General features: G+C 35.6%; 4 protein-coding genes across 8 annotated transcripts; 3 read left to right on the top strand and 1 right to left on the bottom strand.

Moving 5' to 3' along the window:
- Positions 1 to 1,883: 1,883 nt before the first annotated feature.
- LOC147564754 (protein RETARDED ROOT GROWTH-LIKE-like) lies at positions 1,884 to 5,620 on the top strand. 2 transcript variants are annotated; one of them, XM_086649846.1, is made up of 8 exons: positions 1,884 to 2,638; positions 2,749 to 2,860; positions 3,505 to 3,664; positions 3,953 to 4,101; positions 4,204 to 4,355; positions 4,739 to 4,853; positions 4,952 to 5,130; positions 5,326 to 5,620. In XM_086649846.1, the coding sequence occupies exons 1-7, from the start codon at positions 2,247 to 2,249 to the stop codon at positions 5,090 to 5,092; spliced, it is 1,221 nt and encodes a 406-aa protein (XP_086505972.1). In that variant the 5' UTR covers positions 1,884 to 2,246; the 3' UTR covers positions 5,093 to 5,130; positions 5,326 to 5,620. The 2 variants fall into 2 exon arrangements, with proteins under 2 accessions (XP_086505972.1, XP_086505974.1); XM_086649848.1 differs by having other exon boundaries at positions 2,019 to 2,638; positions 4,952 to 5,620.
- A 752-nt stretch (positions 5,621 to 6,372) lies between these two features.
- On the top strand, positions 6,373 to 9,777 carry LOC147564753 (mitogen-activated protein kinase 3-like). The gene is made up of 6 exons (XM_086649853.1): positions 6,373 to 6,754; positions 6,850 to 6,979; positions 7,770 to 7,907; positions 8,319 to 8,651; positions 9,108 to 9,291; positions 9,405 to 9,777. The coding sequence occupies exons 1-6, from the start codon at positions 6,573 to 6,575 to the stop codon at positions 9,578 to 9,580; spliced, it is 1,143 nt and encodes a 380-aa protein (XP_086505979.1). The 5' UTR covers positions 6,373 to 6,572; the 3' UTR covers positions 9,581 to 9,777.
- A 932-nt stretch (positions 9,778 to 10,709) lies between these two features.
- On the top strand, positions 10,710 to 17,944 carry LOC147564752 (putative LRR receptor-like serine/threonine-protein kinase At1g67720). Of its 4 annotated transcripts, none has more exons than XM_086649833.1 (15): positions 10,710 to 11,170; positions 11,880 to 12,411; positions 12,628 to 13,133; positions 13,219 to 13,351; positions 13,509 to 13,580; positions 13,669 to 13,737; positions 13,820 to 13,891; positions 14,192 to 14,260; positions 14,539 to 14,693; positions 14,790 to 15,031; positions 15,522 to 15,648; positions 15,735 to 15,803; positions 15,891 to 16,077; positions 16,544 to 16,679; positions 17,471 to 17,944. In XM_086649833.1, exons 1-15 carry the CDS (start codon positions 11,086 to 11,088, stop codon positions 17,804 to 17,806), a joined length of 2,790 nt encoding a protein of 929 aa, XP_086505959.1. In that variant the 5' UTR covers positions 10,710 to 11,085; the 3' UTR covers positions 17,807 to 17,944. The 4 variants fall into 4 exon arrangements, with proteins under 4 accessions (XP_086505959.1, XP_086505956.1, XP_086505967.1 ...); XM_086649830.1 differs by having other exon boundaries at positions 10,763 to 11,170; positions 15,726 to 15,803; XM_086649841.1 differs by having other exon boundaries at positions 10,764 to 11,309.
- A 415-nt stretch (positions 17,945 to 18,359) lies between these two features.
- Positions 18,360 to 19,490, bottom strand: LOC147564751 (uncharacterized). Its single transcript, XM_086637972.1, has 2 exons — positions 18,763 to 19,490; positions 18,360 to 18,678 (listed from the first exon to the last, which is right to left on the bottom strand). The coding sequence occupies exons 1-2, from the start codon at positions 19,488 to 19,490 to the stop codon at positions 18,453 to 18,455; spliced, it is 954 nt and encodes a 317-aa protein (XP_086494098.1). The 3' UTR covers positions 18,360 to 18,452.
- Positions 19,491 to 20,041: the final 551 nt, after the last annotated feature.

The raw sequence follows: 20,041 nt of genomic DNA, 5'->3' as shown, positions 1-20,041 counted from the left end.
ATTATTACTAAATTGATGTCATTCAAATATTGATTTGGGTGGCATATTTTCTTTTTGCGCATAAATTTATTTGATTAAACTCATTTCCTTAATCTATTGCTATCTCTGTCTCCTATTGCTATCTCTCTCTCTCTGTTGTCTCTTGTTGTTTCTCTTGTTCTCTAATTCTTTATCTTTCCTTCTCTTTGTCGATTCTTCATTGTCTCTCTCTCTCTCTCTCTATTGCTTTCACAATCTTTTTTTCTCTCTCGATGTTTCGTTGTTTCTATCTTAATCTCTCACTGTTTCTCAATATTGTTCTCACTGTGTCTCTCTCACCCTCTCTCGCACAAACACAATTTCGGTGAAGGGAAGTGTTTCCTTCGCCAGAACTAGATTCTAGATTTCGAGGAGGATTTCTGGTGAAACCCTCCTCGAAATAGGGACCTAAAGAGACAAACAGTGGGAGCGAAAGAGAGATAGTGATACTGAGAGAGAGAGAGCGAGAGAAAGAGAGAGAGCTGATAGTGTGAGACCGCCAGAGAGAGATAGAGAGAAGAAGTTTTTTTTTTATTTTATCAAAACCATATTTTTATTCATAAGTGATAACAATCACAAAGTTACATGGTAGATAATTGTTATTCCTCTGAGAACTTAATGAGAGTTACATAAGATAAGTTTATAGAACTTTCGAATGTAAAGTGGCTCATGAAGGGAAATGACTTGACACGACATAGACTCAAAAATATCCTAAAGGTCGACAAAATGAGATCCTTAAGATAGAGAATTAAAGAGTCTAAAGGTCGACAATATAGAATTATTATACAAATAAAATTGAAAATGAGAAGTAGTAATATGATGATACTAGTATTAATACCAACCCGATGAAGAGATTACTTAGGCAGTTCCTGTCGTTTGACTTTATTCTTTTAACCAAGATCTTCGTTGTAGTTCATATACGAACCATATCCGAAGTCCATCTTCTCCTCTCCACGAATCACAACCATGTATAGATCGACAATTAAACCTTCAAAACCGTCTTTGAATCCGCTTTTAGAGTGAGAAAGTCTCATCAAAACCGTCTTTGAATCTTCATCAAGTATGCCATGACGAAACCACCTGACGATGGAATTGTTGTTAATGGAGTCTTCATCTTCCTCGTTTCTTCCTCTCTGACTACTTCAAAATTTTCTTATTATAGATCTAATAGATAATACAAGCTACAAAAAGAGGAAAATCCGGAGGAGGGATGGCAACTTTCCCATACTGTTTTTCTGTGATGAAATTTCTGAGAGAAGATGAAGATTAGGGATCAAATTTAATAAAGTAAAATTTTGGGCGAAAAAGATGTCTTCTGAGGCAATCTTGATTGACTAAGTTTTAATCCTTTGGAAATTTTTCTTTATGCCCCGTCGCCTCTGCGTTTGTTATACATATTTTTGGGCGAAAAAGATGTGTCTTCTAAGGCAATACTTTGTAAGTGTCATAATGAAGTACATCTTGAACCATAAAAGTCATGTAAAGACCCCTAAGACTATATATGCCGCCTAAAGCTCATTTATAACTACATTTACTTTATTAAACCCAAGTTCAGTGAATGATAGATTTCTATAATTCTAATTCTACTGAAAATTTTTAAACGTTTATGTTTTGAGGTGGGTGTCCACTGTCCAACCACAACACAAAAAAGTGATTAACAAAGTCAGTACTTGATTGCCTAAGTTGTTGAAAGTGTTGATATAAACTCCAAAATCTTAGAAGTCCAAGTTCGATTCTAATAGGAGGTGGAATCAATGGTTATTAAACTTGAATTATTGAAGTTACAAATAATTAGCTTGTTGGACTTTATACTTCTTATTATGTTTTTTTTTTTAATTGTTTAGCATGTGTCTCGAACCTTTGACCTCTTAGGTGGAAGATTATACCTCTTACCACTCCAACCAAGGGTTGTTAGCTTCTTCTTATTCTGTTGTTGAACTTTAGACCCATTTCATTAGTAGTTTTAGTTTCAGCGGTTTTTGTGCTTAGCACATCTATGATGTATCAATGCTATACCTAACAATGATAATTTAGTTTTAGTCCTTGTATGATGAAGACGATAATTCAGTTTTAGTCCCTGTCAGTGTCTGGACCTGAAAATTTTCACGCTAGGGTACTCCAAAAGCCCTAATTTCCCCATTTAAACCCTGTCCTCATGTTCACTCGATTATTAGTTGCAGAAAGATTGAATTTCACTTTACAATAGATGTGAGAGAAAAACTGAAGTGATGAAAATGTTGAGAACTTCTTCAATCGAAAAGCAATTGAAAACCATGTTACTTATTTCTACTTCTTCGTCTTCATTTCTCTCTTCATCAATCAAGCCTTTCGGTACCACCACTAAACCCTCACTTACAAGTCCTTATCTTCTTCTCCCTACCACAATACGATGTGTCTCTAGTTTCAAAACCCTAACCCTGAGAAAGGGTTTGGGTTTCAACTCAAGTCATGAAGGTGTTTTTATTGCTCGAGGTCATTCATCATTACCTTCCCCTATGACAGTCGATTATAATGACCCAGTTTCAAGTTCTGATATTGATTATAGCAACAACAACAACAACATAAATGAAGAAGATTTAAAGGCATTAATTCCTGTGAGGGCGTATTTTTTCTCTACTAGGTTTGATTATCTTTCTCATTATCTTAATATGATTATTGGTATGGGTTAGAATTGTTATTATTGATTTATATATTGAATCTAAAGTGGGTTTTGTTTTTTTGTGTTTATAGTATTGATTTGAAAGGTTTGGTTGATCGGAACAAATCCAATTTCATTCCACCTACTTCTCGAATGACCAATTATGTTGTTCTTCGATTCGGGGATAACAAGTCTGATCCTCATGTATGCTCATTTTTCTCTCTCACATTTGAACTTTAGTTTTCAATGCTTTGTCAAACTTTTAGGTTTGGGTATTGCAAAATGAGAATATGAAATCGCTTATAAAACGCCAATAATTTTGACAGTAATGGTAAATGGATGTTGAGACCACATTGGCATACCACATGATGTGGTTAGAAAATAACGACATATGATCGATTCGTTTTGACCCACATAAACTTTCTCATTTTGATGGTTTTGTTAATGAGATACAAATATGGTCCCTTAACACTACCAGAAAATCCCTAATAGTAAGCATGAAATTATCGTCTATCTTGGAAATGAGGGACTGAGATGACCTCATCTGCCTTCCTTCTCATAATATTACAAATTATACTTCATTTCATCTCTAGCACAATCATCAGTATCTTTAATCCCACCTAACTTGTAAGCATTTGTTTTTAATACTTACAAAGTCGATAAAGGTTATCGGATCTAGGATCATGCAAGTTCTTTGTTATGTGTGCGGTTCTAATCTTGTTTGTTAGCGGATCAGGAAGAACGGCAATGTAGTCTCAGTTTAAAATGTCATACAAAGTAACTGCCTATACCTCATGTGCCTGATTAATTCTTAATCTAATAGATTTCTGTGAAATTCTCTGTTTCAGGGTTTGGAATCTAGCATAAGTGGGAGTAATTGCTCGTACATGGTGGTTTTTCAATATGGCTCCATCGTATTGTTTAATACTCCTGAAAACGAGGTTGATGAGTATCTGAAGATCATTAAAGGACACGCTTCAGGGTTACTTCCAGAAATGAGGAAGGATGGTAAGGCTTCTTTCAGCCACTTTCAAATTCATTTATGCTCCTTTTAACGGAGAAGTTTAGAACATGAACGGTTTTTCATTTATACTTGAGAGGAAGTAGCTTTAATGCTTTGATAAGCAAAAGTAATTAGATGGTACTTCTAAACATACCGTACCAAGAAACCCTTTTAATGCCAATATGTTGCTTCAGTTTGGTTGGTAACCGAGTCATATATAATATGGTTTTTGTAATATCAATTCATTTTCTTCTGGAGTATTTAGTTTGATTATGTTTGTTCTGAAAGTGTAGAGTATGAGGTGAGAGAAGCGCCAACATTGCACCCGTGGATGCAAGGTGGTTTAGACTATATAATGCTTCAGTATTTGAATATAGACGGTATTCGTACCATTGGTAGTGTTCTTGGCCAAAGTATCGCTCTCGACTACTATGTTCGGCAGGTATTAATTTTAATTGCAAAATGGATCCTTCATCTGAAGAGAACAATCTCACGACTCCATTTTTTTTCTTTTTTGTTCACAGAACTGATCTCTTCCTTTTAGGTTGATAGTATTGTTGCAGAATTTACAGATATAAATCGTGGAATGGAAAAAACTGGTACCTTTACCATGGAAAGGAAAAAGCTATTTCAACTAGTGGGGAAAGCGAATTCTAATCTAGCCGATGTTATTCTTAAGCTTGGGCTCTTTGAGAGGTATTTTATTGTTTTATTCTTCGTTTCCATTAGGTATAGTTTGCTTTAACTTCATGTGAAGGTGCAAATTTGAATGATTAATGCGATAGTTATGGTAAAAACTGGCAGAAGTAATCTTTTTGATATCATGAACGTTTCTAGTTTCTACTAGTTTCTTTTGTTGGTTTCTGTCATTCTTTTTGGTAGTGTGTTAATTTATCGTTGTATACTTGCTAAAGTAAGTTTTTCCCGACTTCTTATTCTTTTATCAAATAAACCGATATGATATTCGTCGATCAAGTGGTATAATTCCATTACAGATTCAATTGCTTTCTATCACAATCTCTTATGTTGATCCCTTAGCCTGTGATCTATGCCCATTGTGAAATCTTCGGCACTTTCAGATCAGACATTGCTTGGAAAGATGCGAAGTATGCCCAAATATGGGAATACCTTCGGGATGAATTTGAATTGACTCAAAGATTCGCAAGCCTCGATTTCAAGTTGAAGTTTGTCGAGGTACGGGTATTTTGCAGCATTTCTGTTTGAAACTTTCAGATATAAGCCACAAATTCTCATTTTGAACGATACTGATATATTATGTTCTATTCTTGCAGCACAATATCCGCTTTCTACAAGAAATTCTTCAGAATAGGAAATCAGATTTTCTGGAGTGGCTTATCATTGTTTTGATAGGAGCCGAAATTCTCATATCGGTGTATGATATTGCCCACAGATCTTCTATAACCTCACTATAGCGTGAAAAAACTGCAGATTACTCGACTTCGATATCATGGTGCAGCTATATTCTTCCCTCTTCAATACTAATAAATATTACTCTATTATTCTTATCTTAAAGCCCAGTTTTGGTTCTCGTTTTTGTGGGCCTTAATGGCCCGACAAAGTCTCAAGTGAACGATTGAAGCTGCAAACATGGGTTTGTGATCTGTATAAACTAATCAGTTGCTGCTCGTTTCATCCCATGGTGCAGGTATTCTTGAATCTTAATTGCCCATTTTTGGTTCTTCAAGTTGCAGAAAGCTCCTCTGCTCCAGCAGCTTTTCAATAAACCCTAAATCATGAAGAGTTTGCATTACATAATGTTCTTATTAGATTTATAGATGTGCAGTATATAATGGTTTCTTGCTCTTCGCTTGAAATATACAGTTTGAGTTCAATTCAATGAAATCTCACTACTTTAAATCCTATCTGAAATGAGACTTTGTAAGGGATCAAATGCCCCAGTAGTAAAAAAAAAAAAGTTGACTTTGTTTGACTCAAAGAAAGGCTGATTGTAATTAACTTACACCTGGCATTATGATTTTAATGTTCAAATAATTGTTTTTCATTTTACTCAAAAAAATATAATAATATTTCAATTCATTATACGACCAATATTTTATGGTCGATGTTTTTGGAGAAACAAATGGAAACAATTTTTTTTTTGTTTTTTCCAAACACTACCTAGTTTTAATATTTGATTTTCTTCTTCTTCCGTCTTCTTTACCACCACCATCAACTCTGGTGACTTCTATCGTATTCCGACAACCTCTATCGTTAACGCCGGCGAGCTCCGCCACCAAACCGATAATACGTCGAAACACGATTCATATTTAACTTTTACATTATGGCAACTACTTGTTAAGTATATTTTAGTTGTACAACCCCCTCCCCTCAAGTCCTCAACCACACTAGATTCAATGCCAGCTCTTTCTCCCTTCACTAAAGTACAGACACCAACCCTAACCCACCTAATACTCGTGTATATCCCTTTGACTCGTATAAGAAAAGCAAATCTTCACATTATCTCACACACCCTAGAGATCTGATTCTTACAAAAAATCAACGGTTGAGATCATAATAAGACCAACTTGGACTTCAACTTCAACCACTCTCTACGTATTAACTTCTTATACGTCTGTCAATTTTGACTCTTTATTTGACTCTATTTATTTAATCAAAGAATCAAGTCTTCAATGGTTGACCATTAAATTAAAACCATACGATTAAAACCGTCTTGTAATCTCAGTCGTTCATTACCTTCTAACGCGTTTTTAGCATTTTACCCGTTTTCTCTTTCCTCGCACCATCTCAGAAGTTCTTAAACAAAGAAGTTGGAAATTTTCTTCTCGTATAAACTTCTTCATCTCTCCCTCTCAAATTCGTAGACTCATTCAATAATTTTAGAGATAGAGAGAGAGAAACTAACGAATTCTAGAGAGAGAGATAAAGTGAAGAATGCAAGAAAAACCTAATTGTGGGAGTGTTGTTGATTCAGGAATTATGTCGGATTTTCCATTTTCACTTACTAATGGAGGTCAATTCATTGAATACAATATATTTGGTAATTTATTTGAAATAACATCCAAGTATCGATCACCAATAATGCCGATTGGTCGAGGTGCTTATGGAATCGTTTGGTAATTTTATTCTTCTTTTTCTTTTGATTGATTAGTTTTCAGATTTAGGAATTAATTTATGAACAATTTATAACTTAGTTAAATGAATTTTGTAGTTCGGCGATGAATTCGGAGAGGAATGAGATGGTTGCGATTAAGAAGATAGCTGATGCTTTTGATAATCATATGGATGCCAAACGTACCCTTCGTGAGATTAAACTTCTTCGTCATTTAGATCATGAAAATGTAAGTTAATATTACAACTGTTTTCTGTTTTTGGGCCTTAATTGTTTTGGCCCATTAAGCCCATAACCTCTGTTTTGTTGGCTTCCAACTATAGTCTATAGGGTTTTTTTTTTTTTTTGATGAAGAACTATAGTCTATAGGGTTGGTTGTCCAAGATTAATAAATTTCACATTTATGAAATGTGGGCAAGTGTTGTTACCCTCACATTATAGGTCTTCATCCAAATATTCTTGTTTAGGTCTAAATCTGATTTGTCTGACTTTAATGAACCCAAAATCAATTATTCATACGAGTCAAACATCACTAGTAATAGGAAAGAAAACAAATATTATGAAATCCTATTCGACTCAATTTAGAGTTCAATTGAGATTTTAGATATGACTTACAAGATAAATACTACTCAATTTGCACTGTCTTTACACTAAGCTATAGTTAAAATTCGACTATCCCCTGAAACTTTAGCTGATATCATCTGGAAGTTCCCTGGGTCTAATTGTTTTTGAAACCCTGTTTTTATCATATAAGAGTTGCTCAAGTTAGTAAAACTAAAATAGGGTTAAAAAGTAAAAAAAGAAAGATGGGAGTTTCTACTTGCTACAATCACTTAGAGTTTGGCTTGGAGTCTTACTCAATTCATTGATGCGCTACAATCTTTACCTTTCAGTGTTGAATTATTAAGATTTTCGATTAAACGGTTGACAAAAGTTAGTGGCTATGAAGATGATACATTAAGACATTGAGGCATTCGTTATGTTATATGCTTATTATTTATCTTGTATGATATAAACAGATAATTGGTATAAGAGATGTGATTCCACCTCCTCTTCGTAGAGAATTTTCGGATGTTTATATTGCTACTGAGCTCATGGACACTGATCTTCACCAAATAATTCGATCCAATCAAGAATTATCCGAGGAACATTGTCAGGTCATAATAATACATAAATGTTTTTCGCTTTCATTTTCTTTACTATCGTACTGTTTGGGCAAAAGTCCAGTCAACCTACTGAGGCCCATGGTGCAACAAATGAGTAAATCCATCTGCGCAATGGCCGAACCAGATCTAGCCGGTGCTGAACATTTTCGAAATTAGCTCTGGTCAAAGAACTTCATCATATGGTTCTAAGATGATGTTTGTCCTTCTACTGTCCGAGTCTAAGTGTCTGAGTCTGATTTGATATGGACTATTATTTCAGACTCAATTCGTGGCTGACCTAAATAGACTCATAATCAGCCATTCAAACGAGTCAGATTATAAATTCTTCTACAATCTAATATGTACCAAATTTAGAGTTTTATGTTTGTTGTGTTGATTGTTTGCTTTTTATTTCTTTTGCAGTACTTTCTATATCAAATTCTTAGAGGATTGAAGTACATTCATTCTGCAAATGTTATTCATAGAGATTTGAAACCTAGCAATCTGTTATTAAACGCGAATTGCGATCTTAAGATTTGTGATTTTGGTCTTGCTCGTCCCACTTTGGAGAGTGATTTCTTGACTGAATATGTTGTTACAAGATGGTATAGAGCACCAGAGTTGCTTCTTAATTCATCGGATTACAATGCTGCCATTGATGTTTGGTCTGTTGGGTGCATCTTTATGGAGCTAATGAATAAACGACCGTTATTCGCTGGTAGAGATCATGTTCATCAAATGCGTCTAATAACCGAGGTGAGTTTCATAACTGTTTTTCTCTTCTAGTGGCTGAATCTGAATCGTCTACACTAGACTTACCTGAAAATAAATTAGCCTATCTTATTGCCCCCTTTTTTAGCCTATCAGTCTGGAAATTCGAATGAGCACAATCCTCCGAGTCCGCGCCATTTATTCCAGTAGGCTTACTACCCAGGCTGGGCCTTAGGTAGCCGTGGACCCCAATTGACCTAGGTAAAAGGATCGGATCACGGGCTCACAGGCTATTTCTGAGTGCGCTCGTATATCTTCGAGTCAAATACTTGCAAGTCTAGTTAGATTTAACTTGATAAAAACTGAACATAAATAACATGAACATGTCTTTCTAGACTACTTGATTTTCGATCTGAAATAAGAACAAGAAGAATACTTGTGATTAGAGTTCTCATTTTGTACATTCAGAGATTCTTATTTTTAGTTTTCGATATTGTGTAGCTTCTTGGGACACCTACTGAGACTGATCTTGGATTTGTTCGAAATGAAGATGCTAAGAAGTATATTAAACAACTGCCAAATCGTTCTCGACAATCTCTTTCAATGGTTTTCCCACATATTCATCCCGAAGCCATTGATCTCGTCGAGAAAATGTTGACATTTGATCCCACCAAAAGAATCACAGGTACTAATTTCTAATTCTTGGAAAAGTGAAATCAAACAAAGTTTCTTTAAGTTTTTAGTTTTTTCTTTTTGTATATTACAGATCTGAAATCTGACTCAATCTTATATGTGCAGTTGAAGAAGCTCTAGCTCATCCATACCTAGAAAGATTACATGAAGAAAGTGAAGAACCAGTGTGTTTAAAGCCTTTCTCCTTTGAATTTGAACAACAACCTCTAATGGAAGAAGAGATTAAGGAGATGATCTATAAAGAAGCTATAGCACTCAATCCTGAGTTTGCATTTTGGTGAAGAATAAACATTTTAACCACCAAATCATGTTGTTTACTAATTTTATTAATTAATCTTGTACTAATTTGTATTTTCTCCAAATGTTTGGAGTTTTTTGAGAAGTTAGATGAGCATTATAGCTCCCCAATTGTATCTGGGGCACCCACTTGTACTTGCGTAAATAAAATTCAGAGTCAGACTCGCATTTTTTAGAAAAACTCTTTAATGTCTCATTTATGGTTTAAACTTCCTCACAATGTTTCAATTTTTATAAGTTTTACTTTTTTTTTTTCCATTAATATGAAACAAAAACGAGGTGGAATTTGAAACTTACAAACTAAGAAAGCGATAAAAAAAGAGTTAAAGAGACTCCATGATATGTAAAGATTTTATGTGATTGTCCCTTTCAACCTATTTGTGTGGGGTTAGAACTACAAATGACATCTCCTTTTGTAAAGCATGTTCACCTACTTAGATAATTTTTTTTGTAGACGAATGCAAACATCAAGATGATCTCATAATCTCATCAAAAGTATATCACCCACTTGGAAATTTAACATTTTTTTGGTCATTTTTCATTTGTTGGTAGTAGGAATTCGAAGAAAGTTTGATGATCGTGTTGATTTTAAAGTAGTGATAAATTGATTATATCAGTCAAAAGGATGCTATTGATATATCTCAACACAAGTCTAATACTCTAATGTAATCCTCTAATAAAAGATTTTATCTTTTTGAAACAGAAAATGTCAAAGACTTTTTGAGATTAGGTTGGAAGGTATAACAATTACACGAAACAGAATTCTTATGTCAAAGAAGTTGTATCTTTAGACTCTTTTCTTTTCCTTCGCATAAGGAGTACATTTTTCAACATATTTTCTTAGGGGAACTTTTATAGACACCTTCTACGAGTATTACATGCGTCTCCTTCCTTCACACACACTCTCTCTCTCTCTCTCGAATTTGCCTCGAGGGAAACTTCCCTTCGTTAGAAGAAAGAAAGGAGAGAGAAGCCATATTGTTTCTTACTTTCCTTGGGCATTCAAAATCACGAGCTTTTGACCAAAGAAAAAGATTACAAAAGAAAAACATACCTAAAAATCCATTAGTTTCATACTTTTAATACATTTAAGCTTAAAGTTTTAAAGGAGGTGGGTCTCTCTCTCCACTTGAAGTCTTAAAACAGTGTTGTTAATATATGATCACAATTTCTTCAAGTCTTTGAGCCCAAATTTTGAAGTCGGTGGGACTTCTCAAGTCCTCATTATTCGCGGTAAAATCAAACAATAACAGCCATTGACCGGGTCCCAGTTGTCCCCTTCTTCAATACTAGAAAAAAAAACACAAATTCGATAGTGGACTAGACTCCGACTGTAGATAGTTCTCTCTCTCTCTCACTAAAACTCTTTCTCTCTCTAGAACAGAAGGCCAATATCATCTATTCCTTCTGCTCTTTACCATTTCTCTCTCTCTCTCTCTCTCTCTACTTTTTGTTCTGAAACTTGAATAGAAAGAAAACAAAAGAAATAATGATAAGAAGAATTCGCTTTTTGATTTCTCTGTCTTTTCTTCTTCTTCTTCTTCTTATTAACGCTAATAATGCTCAGATGTCAGGTAATAATACTTCAATTACTCTTTAACCCCCCCATTTAGTTATTTTTCTTTACTTCTAATTCCAATATGCGGATTTGAGTATCTAAAACTATCTAAACTATATGGTGGAAAACTCATTCATGTCTTAGTTTATATCACGGTAATGAATTTATTTTCTAGGGTTTGTATTGATCATTTCCTACCTTAGATTTTGGTTTTCTTGTTGATATAGTTTTAGGAATTGTTTCTCTCTGCTTTTGGATTTGATGGAACTATTTTGATGAGGTACTAACTCATGATCTATAAAAGAAGAAGAAGAAGAAAAATCCTTAGTTAAATTACCATTTTCTCTTCGATTTCTCCTCTCTTTTATTATAGAATATAGATTCGAAATAAGAGACACCTACTTATCTTGAATTTTAGTATAATACTGGAAATGTGAACTAATGTAAAAAATGGATATGATTAAATGCTGTAGTTACTTTAACAAGTTTTATTTATCTCAATTATGGGAAGTGGGTACAAAATTGAATTGGGATTAGTTGGGTTATGGATCTCAAGATTCATTTAAGCCATTGATTGGATTAGGAAGGTTTGCATGAGATCCGAGGGCTGCTGGTTATATCCGAGGATATCGGATAGTCACCTTCAAAGAAGGCCGTCCTTTGTGTTTTATATACGCGATTGTTGTTCAAAGTGTTATTTTGTGACAATAACACCCAAATTGCAGGTTTTGTAAGCTTGGATTGTGGAGGTAAGGAGAACTTCACCGACGGCATAGGCCTTCAGTGGACACCTGATGATCAACTCATGTTTGGGGAGACAGCTTCAATATCAGTTGGGAAGGAGACACGAAAACAGTATACCTCTGTTAGATACTTCCCTGCAGATAATAGAAAATATTGTTATAAGCTTGACGTGAAAACTAGAACTCGGTATCTTGTAAGAACAACCTTCTTATATGGGAATTTTGATAGCAATAATGTCTATCCAACGTTTGACATCTCACTTGGGGCGACTCATTGGTCAACAATTGCCATTTTAGATTTTACTACCATAGAGGTTCGAGAGTTGATTGTTCTTGCTACTTCGCCTACAATTAGTGTGTGTTTATCCAATGCCACAACCGGGCAGCCATTTATCTCGACAATTGAGCTTCGCCCATTTAATGGTTCAGTTTATTATACAGAATATGAATCTCAATTCTTCCTTAGTGTGTCTGCACGAATAAACTTTGGCGCTATAAGTGAAGATCCTATCAGGTATGCTTCAATTAACTGGTTAATGCTGTTTTAGGCGTAACTTTTTCCATGTTGGATGTATTTTTTGATGCTTGCACTTTACATGGAACGTTACTCTAATGATTTCAAAAGGTAACTGGTTGATTGAAACAAAGTTGCAAAAACAGTAATTTTGCCCATATCCTTTTACACATGAGATTGCTCTTTGTTCCATAAGCAAAGTCTTTCTGGCTTCAGGTATCCTGACGACCCGTTTGATAGAATATGGGAGTCAGACTCTTTGAAGAAAGCAAATTATCTCGTTGATGTTGCTGCGGGAACTGAGAAAGTGTCCACAAAAATGCCTATTAATATCAATAGAGATGAAAGACCACCTGAAAAGGTTATGCAGACGGCTGTGGTTGGTACCAAAGGGTCATTAACTTATCGGTTGAACTTGGATGGATTTCCAGGTTCCGGATGGGCATTCTCATACTTCGCGGAAATTGAAGAATTGACTTCAAATGATACCAGGAAATTTAGGCTTGTCCTACCAGGAATGGATGATGTCAGCAAAGCGGCCGTTAATATTGAAGAGAACGCCCGAGGAAAATATCGGTTGTATGAACCAGGATTCACAAACATAACACTTCCTTTTGTATTAAATTTTGAATTTGGAAAAACTGCTGAGTCAACCAAGGGACCTCTCTTAAATGCAATGGAGATCAATAGATACCTGAAAATCAATGATGGTTCTAAAGATGGTACGAGTATGTTTGATTCCTTGATTATCCTCTCTGGAACTTCTAACTAATTCTGTTTCTGATTTTTGGATGCCATGATTTCCAGGAACCGTAATCGCTGGTCTTGTTTCTAAATACCCATCAGCTGGCTGGGCAAGAGAAGGTGGCGACCCATGCTTGCCTGTTCCATGGTCATGGTTACAGTGTAACTCAGACCCACAACCAATGATAATTTCCATGTAATAAAAAAAGAAATTCTCTGTTCTTGTTTTTTAGTAGACTAGAATTTTGCCATGAATACTTGAGTCATTTTCTTTTATTTGTAGATGAGGTTTACTCGTTAGCCTAGTTTTCAACAAATCTAATTCAAACTATTATTATGACCCTATTTTGTAGTAATTTGTCTGAGAAGAATTTGACAGGGAACATTCCTTCAGAGTTAACAAAGTTATCGGGATTAGTTGAGCTGTAAGAGTACAACGTGATCACACTTTACCTTATAATATAAAGTTTTTTGTTGCTTGTATTTTAATAACCAAGTTTGTTATGATTGCAGAAGGCTAGTTGGTAACTCACTTGATGGTCCTATACCTGATTTTACTGAATGTAAAGATTTAAAGATCATGTAACCTCTACGCTTTAACCTTTTTTTATTGTACTTCCAAGACATATTTGAATGGAAGGCTTAATATCTACTTTTTTTGTAGCCATCTCGAGAATAATCACTTAAGCGGTGAGCTGCCTTCATCTTTGACGAATCTACAAAACTTACGGGAATTGTAAGTTCTCGCATCTACATAATCACTAGAATGAGCAGTGCCTTGAAGAGACACTTAGGCTGTGCATACTTGATACCTCTTACCACCTTTGTGTCTGTACAAGTCGAATATGTCAAAAATTAACAAATGACGGGATTAATGAAGATATATGTTATTGGATACATGATCATTGTTATTCTAAGTTTCTAACCTCTATAAGTAGTCCTTATGTCTTTCTTTGCCTTCTTACTTTTCTACAATGCCAAAAACTATGGTATTTTTAAGTGTACGACTTAGTTTTGTTCATGGTGGTGATGGTAGGTACTTGCAGAACAACATGTTATCCGGAACGATTCCTGCAGGGCTTCTGAACAGTAAGCTGGTTCTTAAGTACGTTATATCTTCTCTCTCTGTATGACGGCCTCATAACATGCGATTTTATGATCCCGAGTTCAGTTACTTATATTTAATAAAATGTTAGAAAATTCTCTAGTTGAATAGACTGATCTTATTCGTTTTGAACTTCAAGAAATACAATGAATCTTAAACTCACCTGTTGCCGACTCTAAGTGTATCATCTGATTATTCATGTTTATTTTCCTTCTTTCCTTTCTCTTTGCATACTTGGAAACTCATGCATTATTCTTCTCCACCTTTCTGATTCCCAGCTACTCTGGGAATGGTGATCTTCACAAAAAAGGCGATAGAGGCAAACGTTGGGCCATCATTCTTGGCACATCAGTAGGAGCTCTGGTTCTGCTTATAGCTACTGTGCTATGTTGCTTCTTTATGTTCAGGGGGGAGAAAAGAAATTCTCAGAAAGGTCTCTGAAGGATTTCTAGTTTTAGATATATGGTCACTTTAAGAATAAACCGAACAATTTTAAACATAGATATAAATGACTCTCCAATTGTTTCAGATGATCGTACTAGTGGTCTCACATCGCAAAGGCTAGTTTCTTCCTTGAGTAACGCTTCAACTGAAACAGCAAACTGCTTTTTATTAGCTGATATTGAATATGCAACAAGGGGATTCGAGAAGAGAATTGGATCAGGGGGCTTTGGCATTGTGTACTTTGGAAAGATGAGAGATGGAAAGGAAGTTGCGGTCAAAGTTCTCACGAGTAACACATACCAAGGAAAACGAGAGTTCTCAAACGAGGTACTAATTGCTATTGCTATGTTATGAGCTTGTAAGAATTCCTTAATGTGTTTGTGTTTTATGTGGAACCATTTATGTTTTAATGTTCTTTTTCCCTTCTTTTATCGTTCTTTCTTAACTCGATGTTTTTTCGGTGTATAAATACAATTAGTCCACCACCCTTTGGTGCAACAGTTGGGCACCCCTCTTAAGCCCATGAGGTCGTGGGATCGAGTCTCGGTGGAAGAAATTTGCCATCAAGATTTATCCTATGTAATTTAGGCTATAAATAATGTAATATTTTGTCGGGCTTTAGGCCTCTTTCATTCTTGGTTTAAATTAGGCGGTTATCGTGCTATTACATCTCATGATGTATCAATGCCTTGTAATGACTAACGCAGATCGTAGTCGAATTCTCAAAAAAAAAAAAATACAATTAGTTTGTGGAGTTCCAACTGGTATTTTTTCTATATGGTATTATTCTATTTGAATATCTTTTTTGGTGATATAGGTAACCTTGCTTTCCAGAATACATCACAGAAACCTGGTACAATTTCTTGGATACTGCCAAGAAGAAGGAAAAAGTATCCTTATTTATGAGTTCATGCATAACGGAACCTTAAAGGAACATCTTTATGGTGAGTCTTATCTTTCCTATGTTCCCATGGAAATATTTATTTTATCTTACTAAGATCTTAAATCACAATCTTATAAGCTTTACTAGGACCTTTAACACCGGAGAGAAGTATGAGTTGGATTAAACGCCTCGAGATTGCTGAAGATGCTGCAAAAGGTTAAGTAACTAAACATATTTAAAAAAGAATTACTCTCCAGAGTGGAAGATTAAATGTGATTGCTATTTCTGTCAATTTTCTTTCAGGGATTGAGTACCTTCACACTGGCTGTGTTCCAACTATCATCCACAGAGATCTAAAAACCAGCAACATCCTTCTTGACAAACACATGAGAGCAAAAATCTCTGATTTTGGTCTCTCAAAGCCTGCAGTAGATGGAATGACTAACGTATCTAGTGTAGTTCGAGGGACAGTCGGGTATCTGGATCCTGAGTAAGAACTTCCCCTTGATAGCTTTACCAATTCACTCTGCTTGAACAATTGAATTTGCATTCATACCAGGAGAAAACTGTTCAGAACGAATTAATTCGACTTTCACATTCTCGCATGGGTTGTGGATATGAGACTAGTGTTACTCAGACCCCACTTGAACTCCAAAGACCTGGGGTGAAGTTAGGGACATGCACTTAGTTAATTTTCTAAATCATGACTGTACAAAATGTGGCCCTTATTGAACACTGTACTTGGCCCAGTTTGTCACGTTGCTGCTTAATTTGCAGTCGGTTTGGGACCTGGGAGCGATATATATCGTTATCGTCTCGTTATTGTTTTTTTTTTTTTAAATTGATATCAGGCTCATCTCTGTGGGTGAGTAAGACGCTATTCCATGTAGGCGACTAAGATATTTTCATTTGTCTTGATATGCTCTCTTACATAATATATCTTTCCCTCGACACAGGTATTACATCTCCCAACAATTAACAGACAAGAGCGACGTATATAGTTTTGGTGTTATTCTTCTTGAGCTGATTTCAGGTCAAGAGGCGATTTCTAGCAATAGCTTCGGGGTTAACTGTCGTAATATAGTCCAGTGGGTAAGTCTCATTCTGTTCTTCCTAGACAATAAAATTGTGAAGTACTGACTGTCCATTAAGGGCAGTCTAAAATTTGATTGTAAAAGCTCAAATTTTAGTTTCTTTCAAATATGTCAAATAAAGCAGAGGGCCTAGATAATTCACATTCTGTGCTTCTTAGACAACAAAAGTTGGAAATCATATTGTCCATTAAGGGACGTCCCTGACTATCTAAAGGGCCGTCTAAAACCATCTTAATGGTAAGATCATCTAAAGGGTCGTCGAAAACAATCTAAAACTCTCTAAAGGGTAGCCGAAAATCATCCTGAGGGCCGTCTAAAATTCTGTGCCAGTAGATTAGTCAAAGAATATCACCGTATTAAAAGCTCAAATTTTATTATCTCTATGTGTCAGATTATTAGCTTCAACAAAAGGTGTTAAAATAGGAAAAAAAAACATATAACATATTTTTTTGGTAACGGGTCCCTCACCGTTATCGTTTTCCAGATTTTTTTTAATTCACTAAAACCTTGTTCCTATGTCATGCAGCAGTTATAATCGTTATCACAACCTCTTTTCCCTTGTAACTCTTTTTAACAGTCAAATCTTTTTCTTCAACATGGACTGTCATGCAGCAGTTATTATGTCGTTCTTATAGTGTTTGTCTTTTCAATATAACGGTAAAGGACATGTTCTGTACTGCAACTCTTCTACTGTTATTTAAGCATTGAATCAATGCCATCCTATATTACTATAGTTTTTATTCTGTTATTTATCGTTTTCGAAATGCTAATCCATGATAATGAAAACAGGCGAAGACACAAATTGAGAGTGGAAATATTCAAGGAGTAATTGATCCGTCATTGAACAATGATTACAACATACAATCAGTTTGGAAGATAGCCGAGAAGGCGATAATGTGTGTTCAACCTCATGGAAGTATGAGACCATCTATATCGGAAGTGCTCAAGGAGATTCAAGATGCAATCTTAATTGAGAAAGGAACAAATTCTGCAAGAGAAGGTAATTCTGATGACATGTCAAGGATTTCTTCGAACTCTTCCATTAACGTGGCTTCGATTGAGCTCCCAGGAGCTGAGCCATATCTTTCTTTCCACGACTCCACTTTCCAGCCGTCGGCTCGTTAAGTTACACGTATATATTTTGTTTATTAATACTCATCTGTATAAAAACCATTGTTGGTTATACCTTCTTATTTAAACATCAATATTTATATAAAGAAACATGAAAATATATTAAAACGAAGGACTTCTTCGGTGTAGCAATGCTGCTTGATTTATGTTGGTTCTGCAAGAGAGTTGGTTCTATCCTTTCATGAATTCTCGAACATTTTCATTAAATAACTATATTCTAAACAAAACAGATGTACATTTTTTTCTCCAACTGATGTAAACCAAGTAAGTGGCTAAAAGTTGGAAGAAGAAGAAAGAAGAGCGTGTGATCAGAAATCAAAGGGGCATGTCACAACAGTTAGAAAAGAATAATCAGTGGCCGCCTACTTGGGAAGGGTTTTATCTGTTAGGGAGAGAGGTTGGATGGTGGCGGAAGGTTAGTACACTTTGTGCAGTCAAATGGTCCTATCTCTTGGTGCTTCCTTTTAACCTGTAATAGAAAAAACAACATTCGAAATCAACATATGCAGCAGCTGCAACACATAAATTTGTTATGGATGGAAGTTAGGAGTATCTATGATATTCACAGTCCAAGAAAAGAGCCTGTTCTCGTTCATCATTTACAAAAAATCCTCAAGTTAAAGTATATACTAAAGAATCTTTAGAAGGGTAGAAATGTATGAAAACGAACATCACAGGAATCAAGATGTTTGCTTTCCTGTAATAATATTTTGGCTTTCTCATGCAAACAAATAAAAATCCGCATTACCTCTCCAGCAGCCTCCAGAGCAGCTAACCATTCATCTGAGAATGGAGGAGCTACTTTCAGCTGTAACTTCACTGCTAGAGCACCTCTATCTTTGGGTTCTTCCACGGAATTTCTTCTGCTGCAATGATAAGGCAGTTTGTCAGACTGAACCTTCATTTAACAAATGAGAGAGAGAGAGAGAGAGAAGCTTCCTTCTGCTTACTTTGGAACTTCTGCACCCTTAGATGCTGTTCGGGGTACACCATTCTCGGGCTCAGATTGATTTTCACCATCAGTAGCATCATCCACACACGTATTTGTCAGGGTCTTCTCTGGTGATATATAATTTTTTGATTCATTAACTCCAATCACGTTAGGAGTTTCGCGAGTGATTTCAACTGAGTTTGAGCATGAATCCTCCTCTAATCGGCAAATGGCTACATCACTTACAGATTGAGCTTTGCTCAACTTCAAAAATGACTCGAATTCGTCAGTATTTTGGATACTGTGTTCAAACTTGTACGTGCCTGGTGATTTACAAGGGGATTCAGTTTGATGACTTTCAACTGTGGAGCTTATCTCTAAACACTCCAAAGGAGAACCTTCAACTTGTAGATGTTCATTCTTGTCCTCATCCACGCCATCACTTGCTTTCGCGTGCTGAGTATCGTAACTTTCACAAAGATTTACATTATCATATGTTATTTCTGTAACTTCATGATCGTCACTTTTAAGCAATACTTCCTCACATTCATTAGGGCAAGGCTTTCTAACATTTAGTTGTTCCTTTGCCTGTTCTTTAACAAAAATTTCATCAATTCTGGAGCAGCAATGTGGGTAACCTTCATTCATCACATCTCTAAACTCCACACCACAAACTGAGTCAATGACTTGTAAAGAACTATCTAAACACTCAAACTGGGGATCTTCGATTTGTTGGACTTTAATCATGTTATCGGCTCAACCATAATGTTCTTCCAAGGAATCTTCCGGTGGTTCACTTTGCTCAACCATAATGTTCTCCGACACCTGGACTTCAGTATTCTCGTTATGGAATGTTTCGTTGCATCTATAGACTCTTTTCTTTTCCTTTGCATATAAGGAGTACATTTTTCAACATATTTTCTTAGGGGAAGTCTTATAGGCACCTTCTACGAGTATTACAGGCGTCTCCATCCTTCACGGACTCCCTCTCGAATTTGCCGTGAGGGAGGCGTCTATAACACTTGGGGCGTTTTGAAAACTTCCCTTCCTTGGAAGAAGAAAGAAGAAGAGAGAAGCCATATTGTTTCTTACTTTTCGTCGGCCTTCAAAATCTTAAGCTTTTTGACCAAAGAGAAAGAATACAAAAAAAAAAAGTTGACATACCTAAAAATCTCATTGCTTTCTTACTTTAAATACATTTAAAGTTTTAAAGGTGGTTTATTTATTTTTTTTGATGAAAAGATAAGCATGTGTAACTAAATAAGAGTATAATTACAACCTAGATTAAGAAGGGTGGC

This window comes from Eschscholzia californica, unplaced genomic scaffold (assembly GCF_041429995.1).
Source record: "Eschscholzia californica isolate CP2 unplaced genomic scaffold, dmEscCali1.0.p SCAF_1, whole genome shotgun sequence".
Taxonomy (NCBI): Eukaryota; Viridiplantae; Streptophyta; class Magnoliopsida; order Ranunculales; family Papaveraceae; genus Eschscholzia; species Eschscholzia californica.
Note: the sequence above shows the minus strand (reverse complement) of the source record. Positions and strands in the feature narration are given on the sequence as shown.